This window comes from Cyprinodon variegatus, unplaced genomic scaffold (assembly GCF_000732505.1).
Source record: "Cyprinodon variegatus isolate N-32 unplaced genomic scaffold, C_variegatus-1.0 Scaffold71, whole genome shotgun sequence".
NCBI classification, from domain to species: domain Eukaryota; kingdom Metazoa; phylum Chordata; class Actinopteri; order Cyprinodontiformes; family Cyprinodontidae; genus Cyprinodon; species Cyprinodon variegatus.
Genome location: NW_015150524.1, coordinates 570,634 through 595,101, shown reverse-complemented (window position 1 = coordinate 595,101; position 24,468 = coordinate 570,634). Strand labels below are relative to the sequence as shown.

Below are 24,468 nucleotides of genomic sequence, written 5' to 3'. Positions count from 1 at the left end.
TGAACATTAGAGACAACTGACATCCCAGTTTTCCTTTCACAAGTGCAGATGTTGTCCATCTGTGCCAAAGCTCATGGGTGAAAGTACAGAGGGTTTAAGCTGCTTTCAATTTAAAACCATATGCTGACAGCATAATGTCTGGGTGCCAAAATCCACAACCAGATGGGATTAAACAAACATAGGCGCATTCGTCACCCCATCAACCTCGGTTAGCCACAATTTTGAAAGGTAAAAGGACATCCCTAAATTCACTTCTTCAGTTTCTACTTTTCCCCTCATTTGTTTCCTCCCTACATCCCTTCATTCTTTTGTTGCCTCAGTGCTGCTCTCTGTTTCTGTCATGATGAATCAGGGAGAGGCAGTGATAGGCACACAGCGCAGTGATTGGGCCTCTGGCCACAGATCTCGGTCAGCTTCCTTTTTCTGTCCTCAAAGCAAATGCCAAGAGTTGCCCTAAAGAGAGGTAAAGAGGAAAGGGAACACTTCCATGTGCCTGAATAGAAAAGACTGAGTCAAGCTGGCTTTAAAAAGAAAGGCTGAGAGTAGAGTCAGATTGAAACATTAGCCGGCTAATATTTTTGTGCCATATTAGCGTGATTTTTCTTTACTCCTGCTTACATTTGTGGATTCATCTGCTCCATCCATTTGCTATTCTTGTTAATGCCTTTGCTTTTTTGTTTTTGTTTTTTTTTTATGATTTATTTTGAGACTAACATTTATTATGATTTTCTTTATCATGGAATTTGCAGCACATATCGGAACCAGTCAGACTGTTGATTTCTAGACAAGAGGCCAGTTAAAATAAACTGACTGCAGATTAGTCTCCTATTGTTTAATCACCCCTTGGTTTTTTTTTTTTGTTTTTTTTTATAAAAACCAGTATACACTTCAGGTGCAGGTTGACCAGTGAAATAAAACTGAGGAGGCACCAATCTGAAAGGGGAGACAAGAGTTTAACAAACAAAAAAAAGTGATTTCCTGTGACTGCAGAAGAATTTGAAACACAAGTTCGACTTCTAAAAGGTTAAGATGCTCTTTAGTTTACTGTGTCGCAGGGGCTTGATGGTGGGTTTTATCCAAAGCATCTTAGCAGCAGGAAATATCTGATGGGAGCCATGTTTGAAGAGTCAGCTCCAACAGTAGATAAATGGAAGAGACAAAAGGAACTATAAAAATATCAAACTTTTACAAAGTTCAGGTTTCTGAAGCGCTATAATTATATGGAGACTGGGCTAAAACCAGTACTAGTTACTTTTGAAGAGTGTAGTTACTTTGAAGAGTTTGAGGATGGGTGAGGAGATAATTAGGAGATAATGTTTGATTATTTTTCAGCATTTAATCTGAGAAAATAATGCTTGGTAGATTTGGTGTGGAAACATCCAATGAGAGATGTGAATTTGAACAATATAATTAACAAAGTTCAAGTCCCAAATGCTTCTAACATTGACTTTTTTTAGTAGTTCAATGATCAGAGTTTATTAGCACTACGATATTCATGATGAAACCGTTGCACTGCTACATAACGAGGGGACAAAGAAGGAAAAAAAATGTAATCAAATTATAACACTCAAGTCTAAACTGCTTGATAAAGACTCCTGCATGGTTACAGAAAAAAAAAATTAGCAAAAGAATCAATGATTTAAGAATCTTACGCTAAACAGGAACTTGAAGATTTAGTGATATAGTACATGCAACTACAAAGTAACGTTTTTGATTGTCAGTTAGGGTTAACAAAAGTATTGATACTAAAATGTTGCATCATGATACTATACTATTTCTACATGGCATTGAAACTGGAGATGTGCTTAAACTTTTTTACCATTGCTAATAAAGATTTACGGGTTATTAGTTTTGAACATTTATTTAACTAGCATCTGCAGTTCTGTTATGAATGCATGTTCCATGTTGAGATTTTAAAAACAAGAGTTTTTCCCTTTGAATTGTTTATCAATTTCTTTCTATGTGGTGTCAAAAATTGTATTGAGTATCAAATGTTTTCCTGGCCATCGATATTGAGTTTAAAATGTTAGTATCATGACAACCTTATTGTGAGTTCTACCATGTCTACTACAACTAATGGAGCTTTACAAGAGTAAAGGTTTAAGTTCAGTTTATATTTATTAACATCTCTGTCCCATTAGCTAATTGATTTTACTGGACCTAAAGACTTTTAATCATGCATAGAGAAAAAGGGTTTCCTAGGCTGTCAAACTTCCAAACATTTTATTTTTGAGATCATCTCTAAAAAAAAAATCATATTTTTAGAGATCAACCCACTTTGAGCAGTACTTATACTAAAAGTTGTAAATATATTTTTTTTAAAGATTTTTCAGTCAAAATTAGAAAAAAATAAAATGTTCTAGCCATAACCAGTAGTAGCTTCACAATCTTCATTTGGGAACCTTTTGCTATCCGATTATTAATCGATTAAACAAATAATCATTAACTAAACTTCCAACGCATACATGAGCAACAAGTAAATGTATTTATTCTAATTTTACAAATATGTTTCCAACATCAATTTACTGATCTGACTATAATATAATGATTTTATATCAAAGTTAAAATATCAATCAAATCAACTACCCTATAATAAAGAGAGATCTATTTTTTCTTTAACCAATTAAAGACCGTTATCATTCAACCACGCTCCTTGTCTGCTTTATTATAGGATTTCAAGTCTAAAAACCAAAGCAAACATTACTTAAAGTTTCAATCTACACTGCTGGACAACAAGAACAAAAAATATATATTTTATCTGCAAAATAAGCCCAGAGTTCAGGTCATGCTCTGTCAGAAAACACACACACTAACACACTAAACCATTAATCCTGTTACGTCCTCTTAAAAGAGCTCATAGCAACAAACAGACGTGACCACGAAAGCATCTGCTTATTTAGACACGCACAAGAATCGCTCAGTCTAATGCAGGTATAAACACACCCAACGCTTAGCAAGAGCAAAAAGAAAAAGAAATGAGGACTCCAATATAGCTGTGGCAAAGAAGTGAGAAGAGATACTAACCGTGACTCGGGCTCAGAGCCATGTTGCCAGAATTCAAGGCTTCATCAAACCGAGCGAATATTGTCTGTAACCTGTGAAAATAAAAACAGAAAGAAGGTTGAGACAAAGCACTGATGCATGTAAACAAAGCGACTGCTGAAGAGCATCAGTCTGTAAAAATAAATGACCGGTCAGTCGGTTCATTTTAGAGCAGGCAGCCAAGCAAGGTGCTGAGAATCACCAGTGAAAGTAACATCATCCTCCAACATGTGGACCTGCTGTCAATATGTGGGTGTGTCTCACTCAGGACACCACAACTATCGCATGAAAAGGCTCTGAAAAACAAGCTGCTCGAATAAGAATACAAGACCAGAAGCTGAATGTCATCTGCCATAAAGGAAACCTGGCCTAAGCTAACTTCACAAAATAAAAATAAAAAGATTTTTTCAGAGCAGTGAAAAACAACAAAGAAAATTTAAACATGTCTAAAATCAGAACATTTCCCCCACCTCTCTACCTGCCTTTCTGTCTCCTGGCGTCTAGTTGCTGATCCACGGCCACCAGCTTACAAAGCAGCTCCCGATAATAATAATTAGCCGTTCATCCTGCTCCTTAGCCATGCAGCGTTTTCAAGCAGCTCCCTTCCTTTTATAAGCATCTTTCTACTCAGTTTGGTGAAAAAATATATCCTTGCATTTAGTCTTCAGTAGTTATTTGTCTTTGAATCTCCCAGTGGACTGATTAGTAGGTTGCCGTGTTGCTGCGCAACGTTGCGTTATCCCCCCCCATGCTAGTGACACGCTCTGGTCCTTAGCTCCCCTCAGCTCTTTGTATCCAACATGGTGCAGTGGCTTCAAGAGGGAGGGAGGCGAAAAGAAGGAGAAGGGAGGGAGAGCGAGTCAAACAGCAAGAGACCAGAGCATGCCACAGACATGCGACAAAGCACCACCTACAGCCGCGCACACGTATAACCAATAATCAAAACACGCAGAGGAATATCTAAAGAGACAGGTGTTAAAAATCTGTCTGGATGGCAGAGCCAGCCATGAGGGTCAGTCTGTGTGACAGGCGATATACCCTTTACATAACCTCCCCCTCCCAAACCAGACACCCATATCAGCTGAGGGGGAGGGTCTGCATGGCCGACAGCAGAAAGAGAACAACAAAGCTCCTCCCCCCAATAAAACATCTTTCCTTCGCACCCTACTTTTCCTCCTCTTTGCATGTCCTCCTTAGAGGGGCCCTGGTTTTTAATCATCCCACTGTCTGCAGCCAGTGGAAACGGTGGAGAAAACTCGTTTTCCTTTCTCAGGGGGAAAGATGTACATTTAGACAGAAGACGCTTATCTCCACCTGCATTCAGTCTAATTACAGGATCATGGTAATCCCCTGCTGTTAGGAGTCAATGTAAAGATGAACAAAGTTAGCTCCTGTTCTACAAGACGGACAGAGGTGGAAATTAATGATTAGTAGACTTTATGACATCTGTTAAGTCAGGTCTTAGTACAGATATCACAGAGCAAGAAGAATTCGCCTTCAGGGAACATTTACCTAGTCGGAGATGAAGGTTGATGCAACTTTAAGGCGGCAGCCTAATCAAACATTAATATATATTAGGGTTGCGCAAATAATTTCATTAGCAATATAATTGCAATTTAGCGAAACAGGATTTTCAAATACCAGAGGTACTTCATTTTACTCAGATTTAACAAGAGTAAGACAACAAAGTTCTCCCTCCAGTCCTTTAGGTGGGGATAAAACCCTTTAGCCTCTTTCCCACTGAAAATACAGGTTTAACGCTTTTTTCAAACATCGGCCGACCAGCTAACAATCAGCGGCTGTGTGTCCGATGACATCATCACACTGGGTTAGCATTAATGATGTAACCTGTGTGACAGAAATCACGAAAGAGAGAGAAACATGTAAGGAAGCCAAGGCGCAGTTACTGTGCTTTATGTTTTGCTCTATTATTTTCCCGAATCTCTCTCCCCAGCGCTGCGTCAGGTTTATCGAATGCAAAAAGAGTTGTTTCAGCTTTTCAGATCGGGGTCTGTTGATGTCCGTACGATACGTTCAATTGTGTCACGTAATTTAGCGGGTACACCTCTGGTGTTCCCACTGCATGCCGATCAGAGCCAAGGCGATTTTAATGCTGCTAGCTTGCCCAGTGGTTTGACACAGGTAGACACGCGTCAGCGAGCTGTTCCCACTGCCACTAAAAGCCGATTGTTTTATAGGAGTATTAGAGTGGGTTTACCACCACACAGAAAGGAAAAGAGATTTGCAGCTATGACACAGATACATGCATGTTAATAGAAGTTAACTGGAACCTGGCCATACATTTTTTATTGCTGCATTTCTGACATTTTTTCAGTTCTTTAAATATTTTCTCAAATATTTAATGTTTAATTTTTCTATTTAAAGGGCTCAAATACTCGGGGAAGTTATGTCCTACCCCAACAAAGACTTCACACAGTGTTTAATACTACAAAAAATAAAGACAATAAGAAAGACCAATCTTTAGTTTTAGAAACCTGGTGTTTAGGATTCACTATCCTGCATGTTTCAGGTCATTTGCTGGCTTTTCACTCCTGGTTTAAATAAACAGGCGATCAACAGTGTTTTGCTGGACTTCACGGCTGCTGATGAGGTAATGCAATCATTTCAATCAGGTAAACTGAAACGGAGACACATTCAAAACAGGAGAGTGTGTCCTGAGCACAAAGGGTTAATTAACCCTTATCTAACCTTTAGGGAAATGGATATATGATATGATGTATATTAAAATTATATGAAGGAATTAGAAATGATGTGTGATCCAGTCAGACACCAGAGCCACGTCACAGATTTAATCATGGGACCTTAAGAACAGAAACAAATCTGCTCAACCTTCTTTAGCTGATTTGAATCTGGGATTCCTTTATGCTGATAGTGGATCACTGATAGCTTTATCCATTGAGTTAATGAGCATATCACTCTTTTGTTACAGTTTGCAAATCTTTTAGTAATCGCAAAGATAAAAATACAAAAACATGTGGCATTAGTAACCTTGATGATTGCAAATTTCTGATTTCTACAAAGAACTGGAGATAAACAGGCACAGATAAACCCTTCATATACAGACGGTGTGTTTACACAGGAGACAGCTCGGCTAAATATGCACAACACATGACACGTGGTCGCAGTCAGCATTCACAGACACGCGACTCCTGCTGAGGAGTCATCATGCAAGGCTGGCTGCAGCTCATATCTCACATATGGGAGCAATGGGGGGAAACATGGGGTCACTCTGTGCTCTGAATAATATATTCAAGTCCCAAACAAAAAAAAGACCAAAACCCCCTTTCACTAGTTTAACCATCCAAATCTATTTCTCTGCGAAGTGCCTTTGCACCCCTGGTTGCCCCCTCCCACTAGCTTTCCTCAGTCAAATGGCATTGTGCTCTGAATGAAAGTGCTTCTGTGTGTGGTGAAGGACAGAGTGGTGCATGGCGTGGCCTGGGACTGACACAGTGCCAAACCCCAGGGATCCACAGGCCAGTCGCCGAAACACACACACACACACACACACAGTAGTGAGCTTACTACCATTGTGTTCAAACCAAGAGAAAAGCTCACCGTGCAACTGGAAGTCCTCTCTTTCCCAGGTCAGCCCTGACTTTCTCTCCCACGTGACGATAAACGTCCACTAGCGTCGTTATTGAAGCCTCACGGACCTACGGAGAGCAGAGCAACACAAAAAGTTAAGCTGCATCTAAACAGTTTATGATCTGATCGATATTACACTCAGTAACGCAATCAAACAAAGTGTTGTAAACATAAACACTCATTAGAATGTGATCCCTTCGCTCCCCTTCTTTGGGAGACATCTGATTTGCTCATTAAACCGACTTGTGCTGCGATTGGGTAGCTGGATTTTTGTCGAAGGAATTCACTGTAACTGAGACTGAGGCGGATTGTCCAGGCTGCTGATTGGTCAGTGTGAGATGTGCGGAGCTAATGATTGGGTAGAATGCAGCAGCAGAGCTCAGCTTGCTTCACATTTTCTTTCAAACCCACAGTCTAAGCTGTTGTGGGTGTTTAACAGCTAGATGTTAGCGCAGCGAGGCTCAATGGGAGGTGGGGGGGCACGGCTGAGCTCATCCTCTCAGTAATAACTGTAATGATCACAGCACTGCCTGAAGATGTCTGCTTGCAGTTTCTGAGCCGAGAATTCAACATCAACAGCCGTCTCTCAGATACATTAAATTGTGCTTTTAGGGACAAATGTAAGAGAATAAAATGAATTTAAGCACATTTTTGTTTATAAAAATGACACGTTTCTGTTCATGAAAACCATCAAAAGTTAAATGTTAATTCCACATACAAATCTAAGCATGCAGCTATTATTGTGAAACAACCACTCCTGATTCACTATTTTGATAGCTACCTAAGCACTTTTCTGCATCATGAACCCCTGCTGTGTATGGAGGGCCAGAAGGTCATATAAATAAATATATCTTGATTTAAATTATGTTAATGTTATAAAGTTATGTTAATGTAATTTCATCTCATGAAATAAATGTAAGTACAATAAAATAAATATACCACCAGATGTCTCAGAAAATAATCAAATGGAACATCTATTTAATAAATTATAAAGAAGTTAAATATGAATTTAATAAAAAAAATATATATACTTAAAACTATCATTTAAATTGTACAATTAGAATTATTTAATATTTATTATGAATTAATTTAAAATGATTGTAATTATTTCACCCTATGTTAAATATAAATTGAAATAATTATATCTACTTTTAAGGGGTGATGTTTATATGACAGTCACACGCTGGAATATTAGTGAATCCCTGCTGTAATGTCTGCCAATGCTTAAAATAAGAAGGATGGACAATGTGTGAAGATATTTTTACCAATTAGCCAACTTCTCAATAACAGCTGCACCACATGAAGTTGTGATTGCAATATGCTTTGTGCATTAATGACATCACAAAGTCATTTACAATCGTCATGAACAAACACTTTGCAATGCAATAAAATGTTCTTCCAGCTGGATGAATTCTTGCAGCACTCAATGGCAAACGATGATAGAGAGGAAATAACATTGAATGATTTCTGCAGGCCTGCTTTTAAGTATTTATTTAATGAAGTAAATGTTAGATTTGTGTTTGTAGCAAGTTGACTGCTGGAATGAATGACTACACTTTGCAGAAGCTAGTTGATAAAAAAGGGGGAAAAATGTGTTTTTAGGTTCTCAAATTTGTCTTGTATAGTTGCGTTCATTAAATGATCTGGCCTATAACGACAAAACAGATTGCTAACTTTATGTCAGCACCATTCACAGCACTTTCAGCACAGGAATAACAAAGGAGTGACATTAAAGCACTTATAGAATGATTATATGGAGTATTTGGTGCTGGTCCTTAAGGTCTCTGAATAGGTAGTGTAACATTGGTTGGGCTGAAAATGGCATATTTGCTGTTCTATGAGCCCTAATGCAAGCCTGGTTATAAGCCATAGAATGAAACGAAAGGTTTTCTTCACTTTATGGTAGGCTTATGAATATTTAGATGAGCTGTGCTCTGATTGGTTGGTTTACGAGCAAAGCTGCTGAGCAAAAACGCATCATAGCAACATGCACACACTCACTGAAACAGACCTAAAAACAAAGTCCGGGGGGAAGTTCAGAATCATCCAGGATTTTGGTCGAACCGAGCCATGAGCTCAGGGGCTGGTCGGGGCTGGGGGACAGAGCAACCGAACCCAACCTGGTGACAGTAGCCTGGACGGTAACCGGACCAGGCCCGGAGCTCCGGCTCAGTTTGAATGCTCGGTCCGGTCCGGTCAGCGGCCCATTAGACACAAAAAAGGTGTCCTCCTTTTCAGAAACCCAAATCTGGTCACCATAGATATGCTAGCATTGCTATCAACAGCCTAGCGAAAACATATTACATACAGCTTGTGGTTTTGATGGCCTTACGGTTGGAACAGCCCCTCATTTCATTAAAAGAAGTTTAGCAAATCCTGCTTTGAACTGTCCAATATTTTGAAAACAATCTTCGGTAAAATGCTTAGAGCAAATGAACAGCTGAGCATCAAACTTTGCAGGGATCTTCTGATAGACCAAAATAATCCATGCCTGTTGAGTCTTCCGATCCTCTGGAAGACTGTGAACAATTTCCCCTTTATCTGTGCAGATTGGAACACTGCGTTTCCGCCCGTGGTTCTGGTTCAATAGAGAAACTGCCGGCTTTGTAATTATTGTAGAAGTAAACCCAGCTGTAGGCTAAACAGCTAAACTGGTGTCTTACATCTACCTCTATTCAGGGCGTGACCAAAGTACAGGCCAGAACCAAATAAGGCAACATATTGATTGATCTCAACTCGGGGCTTTGTTTGGATTCACCCGTTTTATGCTGGAAGTTTAGAATTGTGAGATTTGCAGAGAAAGGAGGTGTCAATGGGGTTTGAACTTCTCTTTACGTCCATTTCACCCACTGAACTATCGTTATTCATCTATAACAATGTAAACTCGGTTTTGCATTCTATGACCCCTTTAAAAACAATTAACCACTAGTGAAGGATGCTTTTAATTTTCTGAAACTGCAAACGACTGGTCTCAGATTAAAGGTTGCAAACTATCTTGTTTACTTTTCTACATCACAGGATTCTTGCCACATAACTGTTTTTGGCTGCCAATGACAACATTCCCATGAAAACAAAGAAGTCAGCACGGTGAATGCAAATGGCAGTCGATTCACAAAGGATAATCCTGAAATATTTTTATTTTTTCTGCATTTAATCTAAGCCGAGTGTCTAGCATCTAATCTTAGTGATTAAGGTTTGCACATTTAAACCAATCCTATTCTTGCCTCAACATGTTTTGTCTGCCTAGATAGAGGCAGAGCATACTGCAAACAAACTTCCAGTAATCCCGACAATACGATGTTGCTCATCTTACCTGCGGGTTCTGATCCCCAGTCAGAGAGCAGAGATGCGGGACCAATTTACTGAGACTGAGAGGCTGGGCTCCATACCTGAGAGAGGCAGACAAAGCAAAAACAGAGATTGCAGTAAATGCTTTATAGCAAGCATAGCTGACTCAACTGTAAAATAAATACCTTTTACTACGCTTTGTTCTTTAAATAAATGGAGAAAAATGTTAAAAGAAAAGCCCAAAATAGATGATTTGTCTTGTTTTTCCCTCAGTTTCAATGGGCGTCTCTGCAGACACGCCTTACATCCTCAGCACTGCTATCAGGTAGCAGCTTCAAACCTCTGCAGAAGAATGTCACTTTCTATTAGGGTTGTCACCATACTGAAATCTCAAACTTGATATTGATACCCAGGAAATATTCCTTACTAAATACCATTTTCAATTTCATTGGGGAAAAAAATAATTAAAAGGCATAAAAAAAAAACTTTATTAACAAAGTTTCTCACCAAAATAACAAGATGCTAGTTAAATAAGTGTGCAAATAAATCCCTAGTAAAATGCCCAAATATAACACAATTAGGCAATATCGCATGTTTGTCAAAGTATCCATACACTGCATCCGGATAAAATAATAATATTTAATTGTTATAGGAATATTTATTTTACACATTTATTTGACCAGGATCCGTGATTCTGCTGAGAATGTATGTTCCATTGTGTTTATGTAAGGCCGTCCTACGTGCTTTTCCCCATTTTCAATTACTGGTGGAAAGTCTGACATTGCAGAAAAATTGAAAATCTTCTTTTGGAAAGCAAGCTTGTATGACAAATGCAAACGGAACATTTATACAAGGCGTGCACGAGGAGAAATGGGCTTTTGCATGCTCTAGCACCTTTTTAATAGCCTCCCCCTACTCAAGAGCAGGTACAGGGTTGTGCATGTGCATTTTTTTAAGTGGAGAGGGCGGGTCTTTTAAAAAAAATATCACAAAAATTCTTCACTATAACTTTAAGTTGCAAAGTACAGCTCTGAACTAATTGTGGTTTCTGATTTACAGGTGTTTTAACTGAGTCAAGTCTGGACGCACAATACTAGAGACTTCTGATGAATGAAAGTAACTTATGGTAATGATGCCCCGTCATATGATCTTGTAAAAAGTTTTGCAATGTGGACATCATCACTTCGTACCCAGATGAAGAGTTTAAGAACCCTACCTTCCTTCTATTAGCCAAAAGATGCCAAGATGAGCTCAAGACAGATTTTTTCAGCGTCTGTGCAAACTTTAAGAGGAACCTACCCCTGTCCAATTAACAAAAATCCACTTAACATCACTAATGTAAAGACATTTTGGCAGATGACATCTTAAGCTTGTGAAACCCTGACGCACCAAAATGTTTCTGTAATCCTCCAGCATTTTACAGCAGCTCCAATCCTCTTAGAATTAAGGGAGGAAGTGAGATTGAACTAATTGATAAAAAAACAAGCATTTCTGTTTGCGACAGTAAAACTGTGGGCCCCCTCTACAGAGCTGGAAATGCCTAAGAGGATTAACCCTGAAACTTTTGAGTAATTGGGTTAAGAATGTTTGTGTCATAAGTATAAGTACATATGTGAGTGCATAAATGTGATTGAGAACCTAAACATTTCACAACTCTGTCCTTTAAATGGCATCCTGAATGTTGTAAAAAAAAAAAAAAGAGGAAGCCACTCACGTGCTCAGTGTGGCGCTGAGACAGAGGCAGATTCCTTCTCGACTACGGTAGTTTTTGTGTTTAAAACCAGGAGTCAGCCTTTCCCACACGTTCTGAGGAATGAGGTCGAGGAGGATAGGAGTGGGAGAGAGAGAGAGTAAAGGACGTCAGTAGGAGCGAGAAGAAAAACATCCTGTTTATAATTAAGCTAAGGACACTATGAAGGTGAAAATCTGCAGAGATGTTTGTGTCGTTTGTGTAAAGGCTATAAAAGATCATGAGGATGCAGCAGGTGTAATTCCATTTATATCCAGACGAGGGAGCCAGAGAGATTTTAGTTTTGGAAGTAGAATATATGGATGTGATCTGGACCCTGCAGCTAAACAAGCATTTCTATAAAATAGAGGTTATTATGAAAATTAAGATGAATTACTTGCTGCCAGATGAGTTTTATATTAACCTAAAACTACAAATACACAAAAATAACTTCATTGCCTCCATGATTATCTTGAGCTTTGATTAAAAGCCACATGTCTGATATAACCCTAACCCAGGGGGATTTACCGGCTCACGTCATTATGTCTCTCACCATGGGTGAAGCGGTCTGCTCCATGAGGCGAAGGATGAGGGCTTGGCTGTTCTCTCTGACCTGATCCTTTGCGTCACCCAGTCGGTCCACCAGGGCTGGCACGACTAAAAACAGAGCAAAAAGAGGAAGAGGGGACGTTGGTTAGCCAGTCAAGATGTGGATGTAGTTTCCCAGCTGGCGTGTTGGTTGACTAAAAGAAAATTAGACATTAATTGATAACAGATCAAAAAAAGACTGCCTCAGTGCGGACTTTTTAAAAGACAGTAAGAAACAGAAAAAAAAACTCACATTTAGAGTAGCAGAGTGAGACACACAAAAAAAAAAACTAAAAACAAACTCCAACAATAGCACCATAAGCGTAAGGCTTTAACAGACCTTGGAGAGAGAAAAGCAAAGGAAATGAGTAATGGACGGTGGCTAAAATAACCCCGAGGTCATTCCATCTCCATGTAATGTGGTGAGATCATGAAAAATAAAAAGGGAATGTTAAACGTACAGTGCTCTGTAAAAATAACACGATTTCTGAATTTCTAATCTGAAAAAAACATACTGGAGAGCTAAAGAGATTATTTGATGGCTGCATTAAAAAAAAAAAAAAAATCTGCTAATCCTTGATGAAACAACAAGTCACTATTCAGCAGAATGAGCCAGAGTCTGTCTCTGAACTGATGCCAAGAGACGGTCAATATTCAAATGACATTTTTAAATTGGTACCATATTCAAATACTATGACACATTTGACATTTAAATACGATTCCCTACAACTTTAATAAATACCTCATGAATTTTTTGTTTATAAGCTTAATTTTATTAAAGCTGGAAATAAACACAGAACTTATTAAATTAATATACTGACCTCAGTTAAATAAAGCAATTTAATTTTAGTGTTTCTATGGAGACAGATCTAATCCTGCCTCTTTGACTTTGATGGATGTGTGACAGTTTAAATTCATGGTGTGCTTTAGCACAGAAACATGAAATAATTTATCAATGAACTGATTGTATTCACTTCTTAAGATAAAACCTGTATATTTAACTGAGATCTATATAATGAATAAAAGATGCATTTATTTCCCATTTTACTAAATTAAAGACATTTAAATAACTATATTAATACAACTGTATTTTAATATTTTTTAACATCTCATTAGTTATATATTTATTGTACTGCGGCATTCGTCACCATCCCTGCATACAGCCTGTGTTTCATTTGCTTCTAATATACCATTATGAGCATCAGAGCCCTAATGCATAAAAAATAAGTTTCATCAAGTCAAAACTAACTAAAAGCTTAGATGGACCATTAAACTGAAATAAGAGAATCTCTTCTATTTAACTCTAGTCTCAAGTTCAATATTTAAACACAAAATATTTAATATATGAATGAAATAGAGAGCCTAACATCAAAAGGTAAAAAGTTTTATTTGTTGCTTTGCTACTTTAATTGCCCCAACAATGACCTCTAACCTATTTTAATTAGATAAAAATATCAACAGAGAGAGCAGCTCACACATGCACACACACTCCCTGTCTGAGACTTCAGCAGAGGGAGAGATGGAGTGATGTAATCTGTCCTTTAACTCGGCGTGGAAGTTATGCTACCACAACAGCTGGTTGCCTTAGCAACAAGGACAATACCCTCAAACAGAGATCATGGCGGGGGAGGGCATTGCTGGACACATCACTCAGTGGAGTAAAAATGAAAATGTACACAAGTTTTTCCTTCAACTCATCACGCTGAGAGATGACAGGAATGCTGGCGAATCACAGCCCGTCTCATCTGTCAGGGCCGCGCAGATGAAAGCATAATTAAATCAGGGAGCAGCCAAACAAGAGGCCTGCACGTTTTCGCCTCAGTTTCAACTAGAGACATGAGGGAGTAACCTGGCCGGATGGCACACAGCACTTTGTCAGAATGCATGCACACACACACACACACACACACACACACACACACAGGCTGTAAATTCAGCAGTGCTGTGCAATAAGTCAGCCCAGTAAATCAATACAATCACTTGGTCTGAATGATCTCATCTTCCTCCTTGTGTGCAAATGTGGGTGGATGCAGGGGAGATGAAGAGGGAGCGATGTAGAGGGAAAGATGAAGTCAGATTGAGGAGGGGATATTCCACACCCAACTTAAAAGAAAAAAAAAAAAACAGATGATTTTTAGCATCAATCTGAAAAACAATGTTTCAAAATAAACGCAGCTTAGCTCAGCAACGTCCTTGACGATGACAGGATAGAAACTCTGTCTGGTAGTCAGCTGTACAGTGTGCTGATGAGTCCGGTAATCCTGGAGTGGCACTGCAGGGTTCAGCATGTTTACTGGTGACAACATTCATTTTGGCTTTGCAATGACAGCGCAAACACACACACAAAACAGCACACGTTTCTCTATCCTTGTGGGGACCCTCAACTGACTTTCATTCATTTCTAATTCATTTCTACAGCCTAACCGTGACACTTACCAAAATCCTAACCACTGTGGGTTCATACCTAACCCTAATCCTAAACTAAACTCAATTCACACCTTGATCCTAAACCTAACACCTAAGCCTAAAACAGCATTTGGTCCACACTAGAGCACTCTGTCTCCACAATGTGCTAAGATTTATGGAAAAATGGTTCCCACCATGTAATAAACACACACAAACATACTGTATGTTCTGGCAATGACAGAAAACACAATATACCAACCAATGGGTGTGAAATCTGATATAGGAGTTAACCTCTAAGGTCATTAACAGAAGGTGTGGTTATGGGGGGGTAATAGGATGACCTACAGCAGGGCCTAAGTATAGAGAAGTATAAAGGATGTGGAATAGAAGGGGGGGAGGCAGCACATTTTGATTTAGGCAGTACTGCTGGAGCGTCTTAGAGGGAAGCGAGAGAAGAAACGAAAAAACATGCAGACAGTTTCGAAAAGGACAGTTACTATTTACAAACTGCAACACATTTTCAGCAACCAGTAAAGAAAGTGAAGCCCAAGTTTGCTTTCTTTGTTCAGTAAAGACCAACATCCCTTTAAAAGGAAAAACAAAAAGGCTAATTTATGCTTCACTGACTCTTTATGCTAGCAGATAAAGAAGTTGAGCCTCAGGAAGAGAAAAGAAAGAGGTCATTATAGTCACTTTCACAAAAAACAAAATGAGAAGTTTGTATTGGCTTTAAAAGATAAAAGGGTTCCAACTGGTTTGTTGGTACATGTGCAACAAAGCTGCCGCAAAACTTGTTTTTACTTGTTTTGGGATCTTAGACATGGAACAAAAATTTGAACAGTGATCCATCTTTAACCAAGATAGCAAGATATCAAAACTAAAAAAAAAAAAGTTTAATGATAAAGTGAGCCTATACCAAAAACGAACCAAAGGGAAACTCTCACCTGTACCAAGGTATCCTCTGAAGCGCTCTCCCAGGCGATCCACAAACGCACCGCAGATGTCTATCCCTAACAAAGCCACCTACAAAGCACAGAGAAAAGAAAACAATCGTTATACCTGCTCATTTTTGCTGGAACACATTTCCCTCTCCATTTCTACCAAATAAAAACAAACTATAGGTACACAAGTTGAAGCATCTTATAGTACTACTTCACATCTTAATGTGTTTGTTTTGTTTTTTAACACAATAAAGAAATTTAAAGAGCAGATTTAGGGTGCACAGTAAACAATTTGCATACACAAAATATTAAAACTAGGCCTGCAGGATTTTGCCAAAACACTTTAAAAAAAAATTGTGATTGTATTGCAAATGCAGCCATTTAAAGGGGTCATAGAATGCAAAACTAAGCTTACATTTGTCATAATTGAATAACGGCAGTTCAGTGGGTAAAATGGACGTACAGAGAATCAACACCTCATTTCTCTATATTTTCCCTATATTTTTTTTTTTATACATAACTACGAAAGTATGTTTTTCTTTTCTAATCTTATTAAGTATTTTTAGATTTAAAACAAAATATATACCTGCAAAAATGAATACAGTTTTAACTATTAAATCTCTACTGAATCCCACCATTTTATTTGTTTTACTACCTGCTTATATTGTGTTTTTATATTCCTCGTTTAATTAATTTAAAGCATGAATTTTCTTTGTACTGAATTGTGCTCTTCAAATAAACTTGCCTAAATAAAAGTAAAACATGCGTATAGTTTCCAAGATAATAAAAATAAAAACAAGATCTTAACGCCGTTTAATGGCCATCTCAAAACATTTTATTCAGGTGCAAGTTGAATAAAACTATTCCTTCAAAAAAAAAAAAAAACTGTAAACCTGCTTAAATCAGTTTTTTATATACACTCTTCGTCTGTTTTTAGTTATTAAGAGCCACGCTAGAAGGTGCAAAAAACCACTTGACGCTCCAGAGAAGCAGGTTGCAGAACCGTACAAATGTTAACTTAATTGACACAGTGAAAAAACTAAAAAACTTGCCTATTTTCCATCATATAGAGCTTGTATACAGAAAACTGGCATGGATTCATAACCTTGGATGATCTCTACTTATGAGTCACTCTGTGATCACCTGCCAGGCTGTTGACTGGAAAATGATCACCATTTACAAACTACACCCATTCCAGCAGAACGGTGACAGAATTTGTGTAACAGATTAACTCATTAGAACATTTGTAGCATCACAACAAACAACAATCAACACACTAAAAGCAAAACAAACAACAACTAATCGTACAAATAAGCATGTCTGTTAACGCATTTTATATTGTTATAAATACAAGTATATTTTAGAATACAGTCTCCCTCTGTCAGCCTCAAGCATTGCATTGAATGGCAGCGAACCAAATCAAATCACACCATTTAGAACTATTACCCCATTTAAAATACCCTCTGAAAACTGATCCGAGCTGAGCTTGGTTCCTTACAACCGTTTACACATCATGCTAGCACGGTCCCTTGCTTCCTAGTGATGATCTTTGGTACTACTGTTATATAGCGGTGAACAAGAAANAGAACTGATCCCCGCCGAGCCCTACTGATGAACTAGTACCAGTTTAGCATGGTTCACTTGTGTCTGGCACGGTCCTGTTTAGTTTCGTATGCCATTTACACTCAACATTTATCTCGGGTACCATGCTTGGACTGCTCTCGGCACAGTTTCAAGGGGATAGTGTAAATGGGGCTAATATTGTGCAGAGGTTAATGCTACGTTCACACCAAACGCAGCAAGAGCAGCAAAAACGCATCTGCTGCTTCATTTTTGCTGCTTGTACAAATCAGTTCCGACACAGCTTGCTGCTCCTGCGGCACGTCGGAAAAGTGGGTCTGACGCGCGTTGGGCGGAGCTACCCTATCCTTTCTTTGCCTTGCAGCTATATTTGCTGTGATAAGTGGGAATAAAGTAGTTTTAATATGTTTTTAAGTGAGAAAATCCACCTGAAAACTTAATCAGTGCATTCAGTTCATCCAGATTACCATCCTGCCTTCCAATATTATTTCTGTCGGAGCCGCTCAGACCCCCAAATACCGGCGCTGCGCTGTCAGTAGGAATCCTATTCAACAGCAACCTATGGCCCGGTAGCCTCCTCGCGGTTCGCCACGGCGGCTAGAAGGTGGTTTTCATGTACATAATCCAAACTGCAGGCACCAGGATAATAAAAGCGAACACACTTTGTCGGCAGGTTTCAGCATTTTAAGTTAATTTAGACGTTAATAAACTGTTTCAGAGGAGTGATCACAGCGCTCTGTATCATCAGCGATGTGTCTGTCTCACAGCCAGCTCCCAGATCAGCGTCTCTGATTGGTTGATACAGCGCGTCAAGCAGCAAAAGTTCAATTTGCCCATCTCAAGCAGCAGCGCATTTGCGGCGCAGCGCGTCGCGCATGTCAGATGCTTCAACGCTCCCGACGTGCTGCGCCTGCTGCTCAAAACGCGACGAGCACCAACCATTGACTTTGCATGTAAACTCGCTGCTTCTGCTGCGTCTGGTGTGAACGCAGCATAAGTCACTAAACTCTCTCACACTTTCTAAAATTTTGCATGCTATGTTCCTTCATTTGGCCCATCATTTCAGTAGCACCCTTTTTTTGTGTCTCACCGTGGGAAGTATTGGATTATGTGGATCTGGATCTCCCACCCAGTTTCCCAAAAAATCACAGTCAGCAGAGCAAAAGCCTATAAGTGTAAACATGGTTACAGATGTTGGCATAACTCCATAACACCAACAGTATATATAAGAAAAAAACTCCTGCATGCAAATATGTTTAACAGATCTTTTTTCTTCTAAAATCTTTCTACATATGTGTCAGGATTTTTATTTTATGTTGTGTGAAATGGTCATCTTTCAATCTTAAACACAGAGAATACAAGAAGATTGTCTTTTAACAGATGCCAACTCCTTTCAAGTTAAGAATATAGTTAACTGACATGTCTTGTTGTGGTAGACCACATTAAAATGAACCCTGCTGAATGCTTGCAACATAAACATCAGCAAGTGATGATGGTGATACTGATATTTGCGTCTCTGAGTTCTTCCACTTTTCCTCTGATTAATATCATATCCCTGTGCTGCGCCATGCTACTGGAATGCTTTTGTTGGCACCGATCTGCTATGACTGCAACAGCCAGAAAGAAAATCCATTTAAAGATTATTTTCCAGACTCAATCCAGCAAAAAGATCTGAGCTGGGCTGCAGTTTTTCCCTATTTTAGTCAAAGGCAGGCCGAAGCCAGGTGACAGCGTTCAAGAAGGAGGAGAAGGTGGGAGAGGGAGGAAAAGACTGCAATGAAGGACAAATAAGATTTTAGAAAAAAATAAATCACCTGGAGAGGAAAAGCAAGCCTTGGGTCAGAGTGAAGAGGGCCTTATGCAGACATTATTCAAGGGGAAAATAAGGAAGATGGGGGGAGAAACAAGATTCACGATGGAAACATCCCTAGGGCTTCCTCTGCCCCTCCTCCACCCAACACCCCATCAAACACCCACAACCATCTGGTATCATCTTCACATGGAGAAACGGAGGAGAGGGAACCAAAGGGGCTATGCTAGTTATCACATTCACAACCTCAGATGTTATGACATCAGAATATCAAAGGAATGGGAGCCACAAATAAAGTGCTCCGATAAAGTATTCACACCTCTGGAACTTTCACCAGAACCACAAACAGGATTGGATATTCTTGGGATTTTATGCAACAGACCAAAAAAGTAGTTCATAACTTTAAGTGGTAAGTAAGAACATGAGTGATAGGAGCGGTAACATGGTTTTAAATACATTTGTTGTTGGTGTGTCTTCCACCATGTTACCCCTAAATAAAACCAAAACCAGCTCACATAACATCTGACAAAAGAAAAGCATGAATCATTCCGTTTTGACAAAGTAGCCTAGATGGAAAGGGAACTACTAAAAGCAGCCTTTCAATGTAAATATAACTAAACCATCTCTCTCTCCCTAGACATGAATCAAGAAGAAAACAAAGGATTCATAATTCAGAAAAGCAGCCAGAATTCCCATGGTAGCTTGAGATGCGGTGCAGATCTGTCAAGAATTTCACAAATCTCGACTTTAAGGAATGGTGGGACAAAACACAGCTGTTCCAACAAACAAACTGTAAGAGGTTTTTATATCTGAACAAACAAGACCAGAATCAAAGTTTGTGTTGCAAAATGTACACTGCAAACACATCACTCCCTCAGTAAAACATGGTGGTGGCAGCATAATGACACGGGGTTGCAAACAGGAAAGCTGCTTAGAGCTGCTAGGAAGATGGATGGTACAGAACAATCCTGGAAGAAAAACATCTAGAAAATGAAATAAATAATATGAAGCTTGTTGCTTTAAAAATAACTTTTTTTTAGATTAAACTGTGTGTGTTACATTTTTAGGGGGTTAAGTTGTTCATTGTTTTTTATATATATTTGTGGCTCCACCAGCTTGATTCATTCTAAAAAAAAAAATAGGATTTTATGCTCGTCTTTGTAAAAGGTTAGATTTTTTTTTTATTTTGAATAGAAAAAATAGAAAAACTTAGATTTCCTTGGCTTTCAAAATGTATATAATCTTTAATATGACTCCTGACATTTTTTTCTATTTAATGTTGCCGTGGTAAAAGTGTCTCTTTGAATTAAAAGGCTGCAGACCTCTGCTTTAACCTAAAAGACGGTGAAAAAGTTTGCAAGTTTTGATAAGAGAACTGAGAGGACAGGAAACTATTAGAAGACCTCTGAAAAGTGTATTGAATAATTCAACAGGCTTGTCAACACACCTTCCAGACGCTTAGCCGGGGTGCCCGAGGAATGTCAGACATCAAAACTCTATAAATAGTCTGCTTCATATGAATGGGTCTTTGTAAAGGCTCTGGTTGGTACACGCGGTGGCTTAACCAGTTACATGACATGCCATGTAAAGGGATGTACTCTGGATTTTTAGAGAAGCATGAATTGAATTTTGGATGAAAAGCAGATGTGTAAATTATGAAAAAGTAAACAAATCAAATCGAACGACAAAATAACAATTTTTTTTAAATGAAGAAATATTCCCATTGTAATGGAAAACGCCATAGATCCACTCATATCAGCTTCCACTTACTCTCATTAAATTAGATTACTGCAAAACCCTCCCCATCGGAAAAAACCAGCAGATGATAAAGGCTTCCTCACAGTGACAGAAAACCAGGGACAATTTAGATCTCAGAAATTCAGTTTAGGTCCAACAGGCTTTAGTTATAATCACCAATCAACTGTAGAGAAATCATATCTATAAAAAAGATTGGAGCCATTGTGTGAACCCACCAACCAGAGGCTAACAACCAATAGCAGCTATGCCACAACAGTTCCTGCAGCTGCTTCCCACAAAGCTGCATTGAATTCTCTTCGCTGGAAGGTTTTTTTCCCCATTAAGCACCTGCAGGAAGAGTTAATCTTGTAGAGCAGGAGGCCAAAGCCGACATTTTTTTCATTGCATGATAGGAAAACATTCATCTTTGTTGTTTTTTTATTTGATATGAAAATGAAAATGTTTAGGATTTTTCTTACTATTAGAAAATGCTTTTCAAAACCGGATCTACCGCCAATAAGTGCCAAGTGGAGTTCAGTCATTTTAAATTGAACTCCCCAAATGCGGCGTCATTCATTATTTATGCTTCCTGTTTTCATTTTCCAGATCTAGTCTCCATGATACTTTTATTCTGTTGTTGGGCTTTAAACATCAAACGCTTCAATTCCTTTAAGACACTTCAGAAGGTCTTCCCTTCCTACACTCTGAAGGACATTTGTGAATCATGAGTTTCACTTTTCACTTATCTTCTCAACTCTCTTATAAACACCCTCTTCATGTCAACCGTCCTCATCTCTCCTCTAATTCACTATCTGCTTGCTGACTCAGTGTCTTGCTGTTCGTTCCACAGCAAAGATAAAAGCCTAGTGTATGTCCACCTTTTTTGAAGGGCAACTCGCCCACACATCACAGATGCCAATATAGCCCAACCATTAGTGCAAGTCATTAATATAAAACAAAACAAAATAATACATCGGAGGCCATGACATCACACTGCATTACATCGGGAAGACGTTTTAAAGAGGATTTATCTGTGTTTTAGTTGTTGTTATAGATGAACTTGTTATGTATCCATTTCAGTTTCTGTTCTATTTTCTTTTTGCCATTTCCCATTTTTTCCAGATTTCGCTTGCCCTTTTAAATCACTAAAGAACCATTAGAAATTTGAATCTCATAGTTTAAATGTTATAAAGTACAAAATCGTTGGATATTGATCTAAAAATTGGTATCTCTCAAACAGAGATGCAGAAAGATGCATCATCCAATTTTCCACAGTTAATACTTAGAACCTAACAATGAAGACGACTTGCTCAGGTTAAGGACTGCTCTCACATAAAATGTATTTAGGAGTTTTCGCTCAACCACCCCCATGTTTACATCTTGCTCGGTATTACAAATCAGCAGAGATGATGTGAATTAGCTTCAGATTCCCACAAAAAATGTGGATAAAAACAATAAATGAAAAACGGGACTTAAATATCAAACTTTCAAGCCTTTTTGGATGGGTGGTTCTGCAGGTTTAAACACACAAACAGTTCCCCCCTCCCTCCGCTGATGTTCTGACAAACTAGTAGATTTTTAGTCATATGCAGATTATGCTTGAACTGTATGTTTTCGATCCCTCCATCCACCCATCTTCTTTCACGGTGCTGGTGCCTATGTCCAGCTGTCCCCGGGCGAGAGGCGGGGAGTCAAACAACTATTCATGAACACACACTCACACCTAAGGAGAATTTAGAGAAGCCAATTAACAGTCATGTTTATGGAGTGTGGGAGGAATCTGGAGTACCCGGAGAGAACCCACGCGTGCACGGGGAGAACATGTAAATTCCATGCAGAAAGGCCGGGAATTGAACCTGGAAGCAGTGCTACCCACTGCGCCACTGAGCAGCCCCTAATGTATGTTTTTTAAAGCTGAAATCTGAGACCTACTGTGTTTACAGATGGCTTCCTTCACTCCAAACAACACCCTGTTGTCAGTGGAGTCCAATCGGTGTGTGCATATAGATCTACAAAAACAACACTTCCCCAAACCACTTGGAACTTCGCCCTCACCAGCTTTGAATGGAAAAAAAGCTGTCTGGATGAGGGGGACTGTAATTTTTTCCTTTTTTTCTGGGGGGTGGGGTTACCATGTCCTGAATAACAGAGAACCTTAACCAGCAACCCCTCTGCATATTTACATTATGCTGAGTAATACATTAGCTGGAGATGCAAGCTCAGTCTGGCTGCAGCTTTAGTGTTTTTACTATTTTGAACATGGATGCACATGCTTGTTTTGTATTTTGTTTTACTGTAATAAAAAAGTAGTAAAAAAAAAATAAAAATCAATGAAAGAATAAAAACCAAAGCCCCTCCCCCATCGCATCTGCAATATCCCTGTAGTCCACAGCTCTGACAAAGGGTCCCCTTCGCAGACAAACATAGGCTCTACCAAAACGATAACAGAAAGCAAGAGAAACCACAGGAATGCTCAGAAAAATACACAGTCAGCAGGAAATTTAAAAATGTCTGCTTCCAATGAAATATTTAAACCTATTAATAACACCATACACATGTTTTCTGCTTTCTGTCCGTTTCTGGGAGAAAAATACACAATGATGTGCCTATAAACTGCTTCTGATTCCTATTGTTTTCACTTATAAAAGCTGCCAAATAAGCTGTTTGTTTTAGACGAGACGAAACTCGTCTTCTTAATCTCTGCTTTAGTTTCAGTGAAACCAGTCTCTGTATATCAAAGCTTTATACTAACGCCTTATTTTTAAGCTCAAAAGTACGAAATAATTCATGAGGAAGCCAAGAAAACGCTCGCCTGGCATCACGAAACCCTCACACGATGACAGGGCATTATCGCTACCTTGAAATTGCTGGAGTTGATCCATCCCGTTAGCTCGTCTATGGTCTTATCAAGCCGGGGTTTGTCCTGCTCCACGTCCGGAGAACGATGTGGGTCGTTCAGGTAGTCGATGAGGTCCTGGCCAACCTGCAGTCTGCGTGTCACATCCTTCTGCAGTACCTGCTGGTAAAAATAGTCCATGTTGTCATGATCCTCCATTGGGCACCCAGTGCCGAGCGGCCAGCTAGTTCAGCTGGGCCAAAGATCGAAGACAACGGTCCTAGGGATGGGGTGTAGGGAAACTGAAAAGGGCTGAAGAAACTTGAAGTCCGGATGGTTTTAAAATCAGGTTTGATCATCAATATTTGATCGTTTAAGAAGAAGAAGAAAAAAAGATTATGTTGCCACACACATCTTCTCTAATAAACCAACAATTTCACTTGATACGTTTCGTTAAAGTTCCCGTTTGTTGTTTCAACGACCGATTTTCCTTTAAAAATACTAAACACTCAGCAAAACTTAATTTAATGTAAAACCGCAATGGTTACTCCGCATACAGGCATAACGACACGCCAAAAGTCTTATTTCACTATCTGTTATGCTAACAAAATAGCATCTAGCTAGTTAGCGCCCATACAAATAGCATTATTTATGCTAGCTCAGCCCGCTAACGGCCTATCGCTGGACGCTGCTACGCTGTTCTAGTTCATGGCCACTGCCACCAAAGTCTGTTAGCCGGTGATTCAGTCTACATGGAAGACTCGGTAAACTTCTTCAACTTCAAAAACAGATCCCCTCCCACGTTAAAGGGTCCTATTTTAGTCCAGAAGTGCAGAAATTGTTGGTCGGAACCCGCTGAGGGGCACTTGGATTCTGAATGATGCCGGGGACTGCAGTTTAC

General features: G+C 39.1%; 1 protein-coding gene across 30 annotated transcripts in view; it reads right to left on the bottom strand.

The window, feature by feature from the left end:
• The window catches only part of clasp2 (cytoplasmic linker associated protein 2), a 68,522-nt gene extending 44,054 nt beyond the window's left edge, over positions 1-24,468 (bottom strand). For 21 of the 30 annotated variants that reach the window (XM_015372311.1, XM_015372313.1, XM_015372320.1 and 18 more), the window contains exons 1-7: positions 23,589-24,468; positions 15,607-15,685; positions 12,222-12,325; positions 11,654-11,745; positions 9,965-10,040; positions 6,622-6,719; positions 3,025-3,095 (exon numbers count right to left, since the gene is read on the bottom strand). In XM_015372311.1, coding sequence (XP_015227797.1) covers positions 3,025-3,095; positions 6,622-6,719; positions 9,965-10,040; positions 11,654-11,745; positions 12,222-12,325; positions 15,607-15,685; positions 23,589-23,786 — 718 coding nt within the window. In that variant the 5' untranslated portion in view covers positions 23,787-24,468. Of the gene's footprint in view, positions 1-3,024; positions 3,096-3,512; positions 4,061-6,621; positions 6,720-9,964; positions 10,041-11,653; positions 11,746-12,221; positions 12,326-15,606; positions 15,686-23,588 lie in introns of those variants that run through there. The other 9 variants (XM_015372343.1, XM_015372341.1, XM_015372342.1 and 6 more) reach the window with 4 other exon arrangements.